At 34.3% G+C, this 14,682-nt stretch overlaps 1 protein-coding gene across 1 annotated transcript; it reads right to left on the minus strand.

Moving 5' to 3' along the window:
- Positions 1–461: 461 nt before the first annotated feature.
- Positions 462–5,163, minus strand: LOC21405944 (protein TPX2). The gene is made up of 18 exons (XM_010109783.2): positions 4,739–5,163; positions 4,361–4,516; positions 4,138–4,212; positions 3,691–3,838; positions 3,486–3,594; positions 3,246–3,296; positions 2,792–2,904; positions 2,624–2,699; positions 2,480–2,542; positions 2,185–2,268; positions 1,976–2,034; positions 1,774–1,849; positions 1,618–1,683; positions 1,457–1,519; positions 1,300–1,377; positions 1,173–1,217; positions 893–996; positions 462–789 (listed from the first exon to the last, which is right to left on the minus strand). Exons 1-18 carry the CDS (start codon positions 4,908–4,910, stop codon positions 771–773), a joined length of 1,557 nt encoding a protein of 518 aa, XP_010108085.2. The 5' UTR covers positions 4,911–5,163; the 3' UTR covers positions 462–770.
- Between the last annotated feature and the right edge of the window lie 9,519 nt (positions 5,164–14,682).

Genomic DNA, 14,682 nt, shown 5'->3' on the forward strand with positions numbered 1-14,682 from the left:
TAATTAATGTCTCTCTATGCTTAAAAAGGGAAAAAACGTAAACAAAAATTAAAAAACGATTAAAATTCATTTTTCATTTCTCTATTATTTTACACTAAACTAAAAAATTGTTTTCATTTCCGTTTTTTGTCTTTAATTGTGTCAAACAACGTTTCTCTCCCGTTTCATTTTTTCTTTCTCAAAAAACGTGAAAAGCAAAAACAAAACTAACTTCAAACACGGCAAATATTTTAATAGAACACTTAGAAATCTTGTTGCTATCCCAACTGTAAAATGTAAATTAGGAATGGCTGCAAAAATTCTATTTTATCACGGAGAGGAACATGATAGTATTGTGTGCGAGTGGGCGCGCTTGTTCCTGAACTACTTGACATTTTCATGTCTAGAAAATATAGGGGGAAAGGATAGAAGGAAAAAGATGGTAAAAAAAGGTGAAAAGAAAAGCTACAATGTGACGGGGTTCATAATTGCTGTACAACAAAGGCTTTTGAGCATATTATTGATTTGAACAGAAAGCTACAACTTTTGAAGGATATGTATTCAGTACTAAGTTTAGCACCACATGTATGGGGTTAATCCCAATGGTAAGATTATGTGGACTTCGATCAATTTCCATATACAAAAAAACGGCCGGATGGACTTGGATTGAGTTGTTCTGCGCAATCATTCATGATGCATCTATTTTAACCTTTGCCTCCAGCAGAACATACGAAAACCTGATTATGTTGCCTATGCAGAAGCCAGTTTAAGAATCTTGTCGGCTTTTACTCTCAAAGGATACCCATCCTCCTGTTTCGGTTTCAATGTAAGAAGGTTTAAACCAGAATTTAAAGCAACGAAAGAAAAGGGAAAGAAAAGTTTTAGCAGAATTGCCTTCATTGAGCTGGCATACCTTGTATGCAATCTGTTACTAATTTCAGAGATGCCCCCATCACTCCCACATGGGGTCTGCTTTCGACCAAATATTGAAGTTTTATCGATCATGGGGTCTGTTACCTGCAGTGCGTAAATATGAATGACATATGTGATACAAGGAAAGGTTAAAACACTACTTGCATAAGCAACAATTCAAATGAATAGCATAAGGGTTGCAAAAGAGGAAAACTTGATGCTGGAGAGAGAAAGAAGGATCACAATAACTTAAAGAACCGATTCTTCTTTGTAGAATTTACCTTATTTTCTGGCTGGAAAGAATCCAATTTATTTTCTTTTGAACCCTTGTACCAAAAAATTGAATAACTCAGCATGGTAATAGGCAAATTGAATTGAAAAAGATCATCTAAGAAAGGCAAAAATAACCTTTGCAGATGAAGAATTGGACTGATGCCATTTCGGGTGAGACCTGTTGTTTGGCTGGAGTTCAGATGTCAGAGAAAGCTGGCATTTGACATAAAGATATCATGAATACTTGGTATGACAGAATAAAAAAGAACTCATCACTTGATGCCATGCATACCTTACTGAAAAGATCTGTTGGTGGGTTATGCTGAATTCTTCTCTCGGTTTGGAAATTAAATTCCTATATAGAATTCAAAGCACGTTACTAGCTTAGATATTTCTTTCAATCAGTAATCTAAGCAAATAGCGACGAGGAAAGTGTAAACATCTCTGAGTTACCATTGGTATTGTGGGTTCTCGCTTGCTATTCCGGAAAACGCCAATGTCTCCTTTACTAGAAAATATCTGCATTGAATAGGAAATATAAACCATCTTTGATAATACCTAGAACGAGCTTCAAATAAGACTAACAATACTGAGAATGCATTGCAATACCTTCTTATTAAGAGGAAGAGCTTTGAATTTGTGCATTACAGCTCCATCTTGCTTTAGAGCTTCTAAGGTAATTGGCCTAAGCAAAGCAGCGTAATTTTTGAGGTGTTATTTCTCATGTGACCGGCAATTTTACAACGCAGAGTGCATATATCTCTTCTTTCAAATTTAAAAATAATAACTAAATAATAATTTGTTTTATTACCTTCTGGATTCCTTATTTGCATTTTCTACCATATTAGAAGTACTGGGTTTGTCCTGCCCCTGCAATGAATTTATTACATCAAATAATTAGTCATATACTTCGCTTCTACAAATTTACAAAGATTCTCATAACTTATAGATTTGAAGCGATGAAGAAGAACACTTTGAACCTAGACCAACGCAAAACATTAATTCTAGCTAGCAAACAACCTTGTCAGTGTCGTTGCAAGTATTAGAGAATGAAGCGGTAGACACATTTTGCATGGCCCTTTCCATTGTCTTCAGGTGAAACACCTAAAAGGCCATGAGAGGAAGAGAATGTAAGTGGAAAATTCTACACTAGAAACTTCAGTTTGCTAACACTTTTTTTTTTTTTTGGCCACTTCTACGGGTAAAGATGTCATGGCATGGGGAAAAATGTAAAAGTATTGTTAAGCAACAATCACAAAATAAGTATAAAAGTATTGTTAAGCAACAATCACGAAATAAGTATCAAAGCACTTACTTGAAATTCTGGCAATTTTGGAGTACTCCTTTTTGGTAGTGGCAATGAAGGGGCTTTGAAAATCTGCGTTAAGACAAAAAACAGTAAGGAGGCAAAACATAATGAGAAAATTTTGCTAATTGAAATAGAGTTTTAAGTACAGACTTTTCTATTTAATGGTCTTGCTTTGAATCTACGAACAGCTGTCGTCACTTGCTCCACTTCTGTAACACTCCTAGGCCTGATATTGATGAAATGAATTAATTTTACCACACTGCTAGACTAGATTGTGTAGTGAATCCGGAACAAAATGTACAGCATAGACATGCTAACCTCATTCTTTCTGCTCGATGTGCTGTTTTAAGTTCAGGCTCTCTCGGTATAGTAAGCTTCAACTTGGCATGTGCAGAGACTTTATCAACAGTTTCAGATAACACAGTGTCATCCTGCAAGACCACATGGGCACACACTTATGCGCTTTCTTTGCTTCACTTTCATGTTTAAAACTCCAAAAGAAAATAGCATAACGCAGATCATACATATCAAATAAAAAATTCAGATACATGAATGCAATTTTGAGGTAGGCTACCTAGTGTTGAGCAAAGACCAAAAAAAACTTCCTTCCCAACAGTCAAATCAGTATGAGGACAACAGTGACAATTATCGTGGAAATTTATGAAAGAGAAAAGTCTTAATGGTAAGGTTAACTGGGCTAAATAAATGACAAACGTGTAAAACTGTAGGATTCCATCAAAGTATGTGATACAATTTGAGTGGCATTACATACCTTTTTAGCGATCTTGTGGACAAAATTAGTTTGCTGCTTTTCATCGGTGACCTGAAATAAGGAAGAAATCTGAGCCAACGACAACCTTATTTTTACAAACAACTTTCTGGCTCATGTGTGAATAAAGAATATGCCTATGAGCAATTTCTAGCATCTAGACTAGAGAGAATTAATTATTTAAGAAACTATAGAAAAGTCAAAATTTCTCAGTACAAATCACTAACGACACAATCTCTGCACCTTACGTAAGTGACCAGCCTCTAGCTTTTGCCTCTTGGGAGCCTGGCTTTCCGGTCCAGAAAGACTACACAAGCTCTTCTCAGAATTGTGAACCAGTGGCATCTGAAATCTAAAAAACCAAGAGTACCACGATATTAAGAAAACAATAGGGCCTGGAACTGCCAACTTTTATGTCGAGCTTCAATACAAGTTGACTTGTTGGTACCTGGAACTGCCAACTTGAGGGGGTCGATTTTGCTTAGCCAGCTGACTTGCTGTTGGCTTCAATAAAGTTGAGCTCCTTGGAAGAGACTTCTTGGTAGAAGGGTTAGTTTTACCTTTTGGTTTGTAATTGAATAAGTAATTGTATAATCCTGTAAAGTGAAAAAAAAATAAAAATACAAATCGCATAAGCAAATTACAGTACAACTTTGACCAAATAAACGTAATTACTTAATATTTCTGAATAACTTCGTTAAACTATGGCGGATACACGTTATATAAGAGCTGAAATATTTCAACAGTTTGCAGCTCGTAAAAAGTTCAAAAACAATGCAGAAAGATAAAGCACGTTGATATACAAGCAAGTATTCAAACAACCCCTTTTTAACTAATCAAGCAGGTAAGCAAATAATACGCGTTTTTTGGGCCAAAAATTCATCAACTTGAAAACCTGAAGATGCTCCATGTGGTTGATTCAGAACTTTCTGTAAATTGCCAAAGATCCCTCTTTCCATTGCTTCACAATCTAGTACATCAGGGACAATAATTTAGGCTTAAAAACTATGATAAAACCGCAAAATGTGAAAACAAAAAAAAGAATGGACAGTACTATCTAAATCTATTCTATGGATCAACTACTCTTTTTGCCTAAACATTCTCAATCATACGAATACCTCTATTATTTACATCCTTTGAACAAAAGTCTTGGCCCCCACCAACATGACCACCACCGTAAAGCGTAGAACTCTGATTTTCTCTCTCCGCTTTCGGAGAAATGTTCACATTTTCCAGGAGAATGTCCTCTCCTAGAACCAACTTCGTCGCAAAAGCTGAAATACAAGAGGAAAGACGAAAATTAGTTTTTTTTTTTTTTTTTTTTGAACATTCTCTCTTACAGATAGATTGAAATCAACAATGCGGTAACCGAAAAGCACCGATTTTTTTCTTCTTTTTCAAGAGAAGACAAAATGAATCAAACGATAACAAAAAAAGTCGAGAAATTTGGTCTCCAAAGCAGAAATTATGAAGAAAAACTTGGCAAAACGACTCACGAGAAGGCGGATAGCTATTCGCCGACTCGAACCAATTCTCCGCTTCCCGAGCCTCCACCGGAGTCTCCTCCCGCGTGAAATCGAAGTACCTCGCGGCTTCGAACTCGTACTCAAGGTCGATCTCGTGAGCTTCGAACACCGGCTCCACCTCCATATCCTCCTCCATCTCCATCCTCTCTCTCTCTCTCTCTAAAAAAACTTCGCTTTCGCTTTCGCCCTCTCTCTAAAATGCCAGAGCCGCACGCGAACGAACCAGAGCCCAAAGCCAAACACCACAACAGTGTCCAACAATCAAGAATCAACCTTCGCAGAAACAGAGCTTGAAGAAGAATCAAAAATGGAGGTTCCAAATCGGACCGGCGAAAACCCTAAATCGGGAAATCCGAGCTCCGGTTAAACAGCAGAGAAAGCTCGACACGAGAGAGAGAGAGAGAGAGAGAGAGAGAGCTTCGAAGAACTATTTTTTTTTTCTTTTTTTAATATAAATATATATATGAGTCTCTATAAACTGAAGGTACAATACTCCATAGCACAGAGTACAACTACATTAATGCGCTTTATATGATACTAGTCGTTGCGATAGTAACAATACGACCCAATCCTTTTCCGTTTTGTAGCTTCCAAAGTCACAGTGAGGATCCGAAATTTTGAATTTCAGAAAATGTTATTTAATCTCAAATGACTTTTATGCCCATGTCGTTTTCTGATATCGGTGAGCTCAGCGGTGCGCTTTGGGTCTTAAATTTGAACGGGGATCGCGGACAGGACTGTCATTTCGCTGTCTCCCGATGGAGGAGCCGAGGAGCAGTGTTATCGTTTTCCGAGCTGGGGTTTTCGGGCGACGAGATGCCTGTCGTTTCTTCGAGGACTCTGAGATTTCGGCGCTGATTGAGTTTGCCCTTGGGTTTGGAGGAATTTGCGAGATTGCCACTGACCGTTGTTTCTCGTTTTCTTTGCAAGTGGATAGGATGGGTCCCGCTCTCTGCAGAATTTCAAAAAAATAGTGGGATTACCCAAACGGTCATAGTAGGGCAATAAGGGAATTTCAGCCCCTCTCCCCCTTACGTTACAAAATTGGGGTGGATTTCCACTGACAGACCAGTGTAGTCCATTAGGGATTTTTTTTTTTTTTTTTAGCTTCTTCTTAAGATGTGTTTAGGGTTCATACCTCTCTCACAGTTAAGAGTAAAAAAAGAAAATGTATTAGTAAGCTCTAAAATTTTTGTTACAGTGAAAAAAATATAGAAACTTGATACAATAATTATTTGTATGCTTATATATTGTAAATAAAGTTGAAAATCATTTTTTAATTCTACTTGCATGCCGGTACCATTTTTATGCATAAATTAGGTTTTAATTTTCGTAAAAATAATATATTTGAATATCAATTTTATTCCTTTCATTCACCTGCTTATATATTATTAAGGGTTCGTTTGGTATAAGAATTAAAATCAGGGTGATTTGAGTCATTTGATTCAGGATCATGATTCATAATTTAAATCATGATTCAGAGTGATTAGAACTTTCGTTTGTATGTGTATATGCATAATTTTAATTCTAACTTAAAATATGATTCGAACCAACGTTTAATTATCTCGTTTTCTGAATTTGAATCATGACTAAAATAAATATAATTTAAAAAATTATTCGTCTTCTTACAAAATAACTCCCATCTTACTGAAAATTATATTTAAATAAGAAAAAAAAAACTCCCATCTTTTTGTCTGGTAGCGATGATCATCAGAACTAACCCATTAAAAAAGAGAACACAGACTTAAAAAAACAAGAAAAAAGTATGAGCTATAGTAGAAAACCCAGTAAACATCACAACTTCAGAAAACCCAGTAAACAAAAGCTGAACTAAAAACGGAAACAAAAACAGAGAAAAGAAAGAAAACCCTTTCAGCCCATGTTCTATTAATCGTAATCCTGGCAAGTTCTTATTTTATTTCTTAAAAACAAAAAAAAAAAAAAACCCTTTTAGTTTAGCCCATGTTCTAGTAATCGTAATCTGGCAAGCTTTTATTTTATTTCTTTTAAAAAAAAAAAAACCTTCATTTGTGGAGGAGAAAAGATAGAGACAGGGTAGATACATAGAGCAGGTGAATTAAAGAGAGGATTGGATCAGGGAACGAGAAAAGAGAGTGAAACTGAAAAGGAAAATAAAATTTTGAGCAACAAGATGAAGGAGATTTTGTATATAAACGTAGTAAAAAAAAATAAATGGAAAAAAACTGAGGACACCGCTTTTTTCTGAACTCTCAGCGATTAACTCCAGAGAGAACAGTGTCATTACTGTGCAAGGATTATAGTTTTGAGCTGAATCAGAGGAGGGGCTGATTTTGAATCAGGACCCAAAAAATGCCCGTGATTCAAGTCTATGACTCTAGTCCATACGACACCAAACAGAGATTTCAACACATGATTCTAATCTTTTGATCAGAGTCCTACAACCAAACGGGACCTAAAATTCTAGCCCACACATGTATCTATAGTTTGTGGAATAACAAGTTTTTACCTCATTTATAAGGTAAAAACTAATAATTTTAATAAAATATGGAGTATTTTTATAATTATCATACTTAAAAAAGACAAATAAGATTCATGCAGTTGCCATTTTTTCAAGTGAAATAAATGTGGTGTTATTGATTTAGACAATGAATTTCAAATTTCTCTAAAGAAACCATAAAAGTCCAATCTTACTGTGGTTTTGACTTTTTCTTGATTAATAATTTTTAGATCTTTGGATTTATGTACTTCCTCAAAAGACGCCCAAAAAAAATCCATTAAAGTCCACATTTTTAGAAATTTAGATTGTCCTTTGGACAGAAAAGGAACCCAATGCTACAATTGATTTGAAAAAGTTTGGCAAATGATTTTAGCCAAAAATAATCGAATCATCATTTTTCTCTTAGAAAACGGAGATGGCCAAAGGTTAAATGAGCTACTTATCATCATATGAGTGAAAAGTCAACTAATGAAGTAATAAAATTATTAACAAAAAAAGAAGTAATAAAATTATATGTTCTGATAAGTTTCAATATTCATCTTATGGACAAAGTTAGGATTTTGGATTCCAATATTTTATGTTTGGTAGAGGGATTCGTTCCATGATTCGAATCATGATTCATGGTTCGCTACAGTATTTTCTCTCAGAAAAAAATTCATGTAAATCAAAAATGGTTCGAATCACATGATTTGAATCCTCCAACCAAACGTCCTTAGAGAGAAGGCAGACACTTATTAAGATACAATAATAAATAATAAAATTTAAATCCTATCCTCCTAATAGGAAAAATCAAGCGTACTCCAAAATATATAAAACTCCACCCACAAAAAATAATAATGATTTTTTTTAAGGGCTCGTTTGTTTCATGCGTTAAATTCATAATTTTAATTCTGCTATAATATTTTCTTCTCATAAAAAATTTAAATTTTAAATGTCAAAATTAAAAATTAGAGGACGTTTGATTTATAAATTCAGAACTATTCTCAATTTACGTGTGCTTTTTATGAGAAAAAATATTGTAACGAGTCACGAACTATGATCTGAATCATGACACGAATTCTTACTCCAAACTATCTCTACGTTTGGTTGGAGGATTCAAACCATTTTCAATTTACGTGTATTTTTTATAAGAAAAAATACTGTAATAAATCACAAATTATGATTCAAATTAAAAAATGAATCTCTCTACCAAACATCACTGTCTGGTTTCTTTACTACCGGACTAGACAATTACTTGGTAGATGAAAGTACTTATCAGACAAATTCAGAAAATATAAAAATGCAAATTTTAGTCGGTGTAAGTACTTTCTAATATGGCTAAGCTTATTTAATTCGGTCAATGTAAATGCTTTGGATACCTCTGTCGCCCAACAGCATTCAGAGTAGGGCTTACAATTCCCTGTATGTCGTACTGAGAGCACATTTATAGTTAGGATCCCAAGATTATCATGGCATCGTTAAGTCACCAATATATAGTTTGGTTCATGGCAGTCCAATATTCTAAACTGTACAGTTTTCCAATATTTTTATTTATCTTTTATGGCTTACTTGAAACATGCCAAAAATCTGTTACTATTGAGAGGTAAGTTTATTTATCTTTTATGGCTCGTTCATTTCACTAATTTGAGTTTAAAATTTGAGTTTTATTACAGTAAAAACTCTCAGAAACAGTCGCATTTATTATTATAGTAAAAAGTATTTATATAAAATCACATCTTAATTCGAATCAACGAACTAAACATGTCAAATTTTGGTTAATTTCATGGGTCAAGGACCCCAAAGGTCAAGGCATTTGTTAGTTTATCATTGAATGAGGTTTACCACTCTCATGCGTTCAAATTTTATTATCCTTTAAAAATCGTCCTTTAACTTAACTTAGATGAATGTACATCCAGAACAACACCTCACGTACTTCTCTTAACAAAAAACAAACCCATGTACCAATTAAATTTTAAGAACATTTTTCAGTACGCTAACATATCAATATGTTAAGTTTTTTATCTATTAAATTTATAAAAAATCACGTAAAAAAATACACAAATTTAATTATTAAAAAAACTTAACTTATTAATACGCATATTTTTAATTTAATTATCATATCAAATTTAAGTGGACCTTTTAGTGGCCACATCATTCTAAAATTAAGTATTTTAATAAGTTAAAATGTGATGGTTAAAAAATGTGGGCGACAAAATATATCAATTATATCATAAAAATTAGAAGTTTTTTTAGTATAATTAAAAAAAAATACTTGTAACTCTTCATTTTCACCCATTAAATTTATATCAAAATTATTTATTTTTTATATCTTTTTAATCTAATTTAATTTTAATTAGATTCACTGAACAGAGAAAATTCTATACAAATTTTCAAAATATCATTTTTGTGTACTCTGTCTGCAACCCATTTTACAACAGCTTTTGAATTTTCCAATAACCAATGGTATTGGCACTTCTCCGTGCACAGCTTCTCCTTGTCATTCAACTCTGGGGAACAATATCCATCACAACCCGTCTTGTACTGCCAAATGCCAGTTTGAGACGCACTGTACAGATCAGAAGAGGGCTGTGACTGTGAGGCGGTCATTTTCTCAGTGGGCCATTGTGCGTCTTATTTTTGTCAAATCTTGCTTTTAGCATTAAGATGCTTATTAAGACGAGTTTTTAATTTTAAATTTTTATAATAAAAAGTTTTTAAAAAATATCACATTTAATTTTTTTTGTTACAGTAAAAAATTTTAAAAAAATATCACATCTCAACTCGAATTGAAAACTCGAATCTACGAAGTTAATGAGGCCTAAATAAACCTCAAGTTGTTAATAATTGTTTGCTTTTATTTTTCTTAGAAAAAAAATATTTTTGAGGATTATTTTCATTACCCTTGAAATATGTATCATATTTTAAAGTGCTCCATAATTTTTAAAACGATTTAAAATACCTTCTAATATATAAAAAATAATTCAAATAACTCATTATGTTTATCTCTGTTTATTAATTTAACAGATCAATTGACGTGACATAATGTTAAAAATTAATTAAAGACATTAATAACCTATTCAAAAGACTATATGTTATTCAAAATTTGAAAACATTAAAAACATTTAATAAAAAAAATATCAGCTATGTTATTAACCTAAACTTCCCACCCCATCCCCTTCCCCGATAAAACCACCACCATCCCCACTGGTGACCCAACTCGGGCCGCAACCACAATCACGACTTATCCCCACCCCTAATTCAGCGACCCATCTTCACACATTAACTAAAAAAATGCAAATGAACAAATAAGCCTTATGTTATCCAAAATTTGAAAACCTTAGAGACATTTAATAAAAAAAATTGTTATTAACCCAAACTTCCCACCCCATCCCCTTCCCCGACGGAACCAGCACCATCCCCACCGGTGACCCAACCCGGGCTGTAGCCACAATCACGACTCATCCCTACCCCTCAATTCAGGGGCCCATCTTTTCACATTAACTCAAAAAATGCAAATGAACAAATAAGATCTACATTATCCAAAATTTGAAAACATTAAAAACATTTAATAAAAAAAATATCAGCTATGTTATTAACCCAAAGTTCCCACCCTATCCCCTTCCCCTATGGAACCACCATCATCCCTGCCAGTGAGTCAACCCGGGCCGTAATCACAATCACGACTCATCCCACCCCTCAATTCAGCGACCCAACTTAGCACATTAACGGTGATAGCCCCTTCTCCGAACACGACCAAGCTCACTTGCTTCTACTGCATCGAAAAGATGTTGAACGCCAACGCCATAGCGAAATTGATGGTTGAGCAGCATTACCAGACTATAAACCCACTTGAGAACTCAGTCCCCATCGCCTCTATTAACACTGTCATTGTACTAGATTTAAGTTTCGACGAAAGGTGAAATTGTGAGGTTGATTCACGGCGTGGGTGGGCTCACGAGGGTCGTCGCACCGAAGGAGGTAATTCACCGATGGGCAAGGCTTAGGTTCACGCGCAAATGAGGATGACGGCTTAAGTTGCACGGCGATTGGGCGGTTGGGTCACACAGAGGTGGGTCAAAGGGCCTTGGTTGAAATTTGAACCAAAAATCATAAGGCTCATAAGGGGCGAAAGACAACGCTACTGAGGAGAGATTGCTATCTCCTTTATTTGGTTGAGAAGTTTTGGCAGAGAAGGCCTCTGGTATGTCGTCATTTTGTTAGAGAGATTGTAATATGTCTTGATCAAGTCACAAGTTATTTAAGTGTTAAAACATGAAAAATACGTGTCAAGGGGACTTCAAAAAATGCTGCAGCGGACAAACTGCATAAATTTGTGCAGTTTGGTTCGGCCAATATTTCGGCTGCAGCCAAAATATTTCAGCTACAGCTGAAATAGTTCCGCTGCAGTCGAAATATTTTCATGCCTCGGGTCCATTTGTGCGCTGCAGTGAGTGTTTTCCTGTTGCAGATGAATTTATGTGATCTAAAACGTTTCAAACCATTACATTCATTGGTGATATGTTTCATACATATATGAACACCAATTAGCAATAGATATAATTATTGTAATAAATGTATTAATCCATGAAAAGATACCTTTACATTGGAAAGGTACCTTTATGTGAATGGTTGTAATATTTAAAGATGATGGATTCATTCATGAAATAGCACCTTTGTCTTTATTAATTCTCCAGAAAATTTACAGACTTACATGAATGTTCTGGAACTCAATATTATTGCTAGATATTGTGTTGAAGGGTTTGTTGTATCTTGGAGGTAATTTGCTATTAAAACTCATTAGCAAACTTTGAGAAGTGATGACAAATAAAACCTTAAAGGAAAGTATTCCTATACGCCTCAAACCCTCTCTTATTTTTTGCATTCTTTTCACCCTCTACACTCAAATTCTCCAACATTCCTTAAGGTTTTAACTTGCTACAATAGAGGTTGAAAAGAACATGACGTCTTTCCTCAATCCGAATGTCCAACTTAGTAGATTTGATGGTACCAATTTCACCTGCTGAAGAGGAAAGTTGTACTTTCTTCTTACTGTGCTCAAGATTGCCTATGTGCTTGATCCGAAGTTAGAGCCTCTTTTGGAACCGAAGGAGGATGATTTTGAATACTTGAAGGCTGCAAGGAAGAAGCATGAAGATGATGAAGTCATGTGCCGGGGTCATATTCTTAACACTCTCTCCGATAGGTTCTACGATCTCTACAACTCAATAGAGTCTTCGATGGAGATTTGGAACGCTCTCGAATACAAGTACAAAACTGAGAATGAAGGTACGGACAAATTCCTCATCTTGAAATATCTTGAATTTTTCATGGTTGATACCAAGTCCGTTCTAGATCAAATACATGAATTGCAAGTCATTGTTACTGAGCTTCATGAATTGAAAGTTAGAATTTCTAAATCATTCCAATTGGAGGCAATTATTACTAAATTGCCTCAAAGTTGGAATAGTTATAAAAAGAAACTCCTTCATAAGAGAGATGACATAACTTTGGAGGAATTACAAAAATACTTGAAGATCAAAGAAGAGACTAAGTCTTGTGATCTCAAGGGCAATATTATAGATTCCTCTAAGGTTAATGTTGTCGAAGCTAGTAAGTTTTCTAAGAACTTCAAAGTCAATAATGACAAGAAGTTCAAAACGCTCGGTAATGGTAAAAAGAAATTTTCTAGAAATTGTTTCTTTTATGGAAAGGAAGGTCATTGCCAAAATGACTGCAGATACAAGAAGAAAAAAGAAAAAGTTAACATCAATAAGGCCAATACTATTGAAGAAAAATCTGAGGACATATGCGCTATGGTCTCGGAGATGCAAATTCGTATGATTACCGAAACTAACATGGCTGCAACTAAATCCTCCGAATGGTGGCTTGATTCTGGTGCCACAATCCACATTTGTAATGACAAGAAATTGTTCACATCATACAAAGTGAAAAAGGAAGGACAAACAGTTCTCATGGGGAACAATGATGCATCGATGGTTGTCGAGAGAGGTGTGATGGATATCGACTTTACTTTTAGAAAGAAGCTTACTTTGAACAATGTATTACATGTTCCTGATATTAGGAAAAATCTTGTATCCGCTAGTCTAATGTGTAAGAATGGGCTTAAGATTGTACTTGAGGGCAATAATTGTATTGTATATAAGAATGAAGTCTTTTTGGAAAAAGGGATATTCTTGTGATGACATGTACAAACTTAGTATTAATAATAAAATGATATGAATTCTCTTTATATTGTTGACTCTTTTGATATTTGGCATGCACGTTTAGCACACTTAAATTTTAGATCTTTGAAATATATGTCTAAACATGGTTTGATTAATTACAAAGATGTTAAAAATGATAAGTGTGAAATTTACATACAAGCAAAAATGACTAAGAAACCCTTTCCTAGAGCCAAACAAAATACTCAAATATTGGATATGATTCATACCGATATTTGTGAGTATAATGAAATTTTGACAAGAGGATGAAAGAGATACTTTATCACATTCATTGATAATTGTTCTAGATACACTTATGTGTACTTACTTAGAACAAAAGATAAAGCCTTTGATAAATTTAAAATTTATAAGGCTAAAGTTGAGGACTAAAAAGATAAGAAGATAAAAATGGTTCGAAATGATAGATGTGGTGAATATTTCTCAAATGAATTTGATGCGTTATGTGAAGAGCATGATATTATTCACCAAAGGTCAACCCCTTTCACTCCTTAACAAAATGGATTGGTTGAAAGAAAGAATATGATTTTTACCGATATGATTAACTCTATGCTTCTTAATGCTAAATTACATAATAATTTGTACGGGGAAGCTTTATCTACTGCATGTCTTATTCATAATAGAATTACATCCATGAAAATACATGTATCTTCATATGAAATATGGAAAGAAAGGAAACCAAACTTGATGTATTTAAAGGTGTGGGACTATCTAGCCTTTTATAGAGGGATTGACCTTAAATCATCAAAGTTAAGTGCTAGAGAAATTAAAAGTGTTTTCGTAGGATATCCTGAAAATTCTAAGGCATATAGATTATTGAATCTAGATTCTAATGTGATTGTGGAATCAAGATATGTTGAATTTATAGAGAATAAGTTTAGCCATGATTCTTCCACTAAATTAGAATATAATGTTGATCAACCATGTGTTGATACTCCCGGTACCTCTACTAATAAAATGAAAGAGTCCATGACATCTCAAGCTTTAATCTTTTTGGTTGAAGGAGAGAGAAATTGTGTACTTAATAAAATACCATTGTTGCTTAATGTAGAAGAAGATCCAAAGACATTTAGTGAAGCTATGTCTTCACGAGATGCCTCCTTTTAGAGAGAGGCCGTGAATGATGAAATGAATTCGATTATGTCGAATCAAACTTAGATCTTGGTTTATCTCCCTCCGGAATCAAAACCAATAAGCAACAAATGGGTGTTTAGAAG

Source organism: Morus notabilis, unplaced genomic scaffold, assembly GCF_000414095.1.
Source record: "Morus notabilis unplaced genomic scaffold, ASM41409v2 Scaffold87, whole genome shotgun sequence".
In the NCBI taxonomy this organism is placed as follows: domain Eukaryota; kingdom Viridiplantae; phylum Streptophyta; class Magnoliopsida; order Rosales; family Moraceae; genus Morus; species Morus notabilis.

Coding starts and splice junctions, on each gene's coding strand:
- LOC21405944 (XM_010109783.2), bottom strand. CDS start 4,910: ATGGAGATGGAGGAGGATATGGAGGTGGAGCCGGTGTTCGAAGCTCAC. Junction 4,517..4,738: donor GAATAGCTATCCGCCTTCTC/GTGAGTCGTTTT, acceptor CTTGTATTTCAG/CTTTTGCGACGAAGTTGGTT. Junction 2,700..2,791: donor CATCGAGCAGAAAGAATGAG/GTTAGCATGTCT, acceptor CATCAATATCAG/GCCTAGGAGTGTTACAGAAG.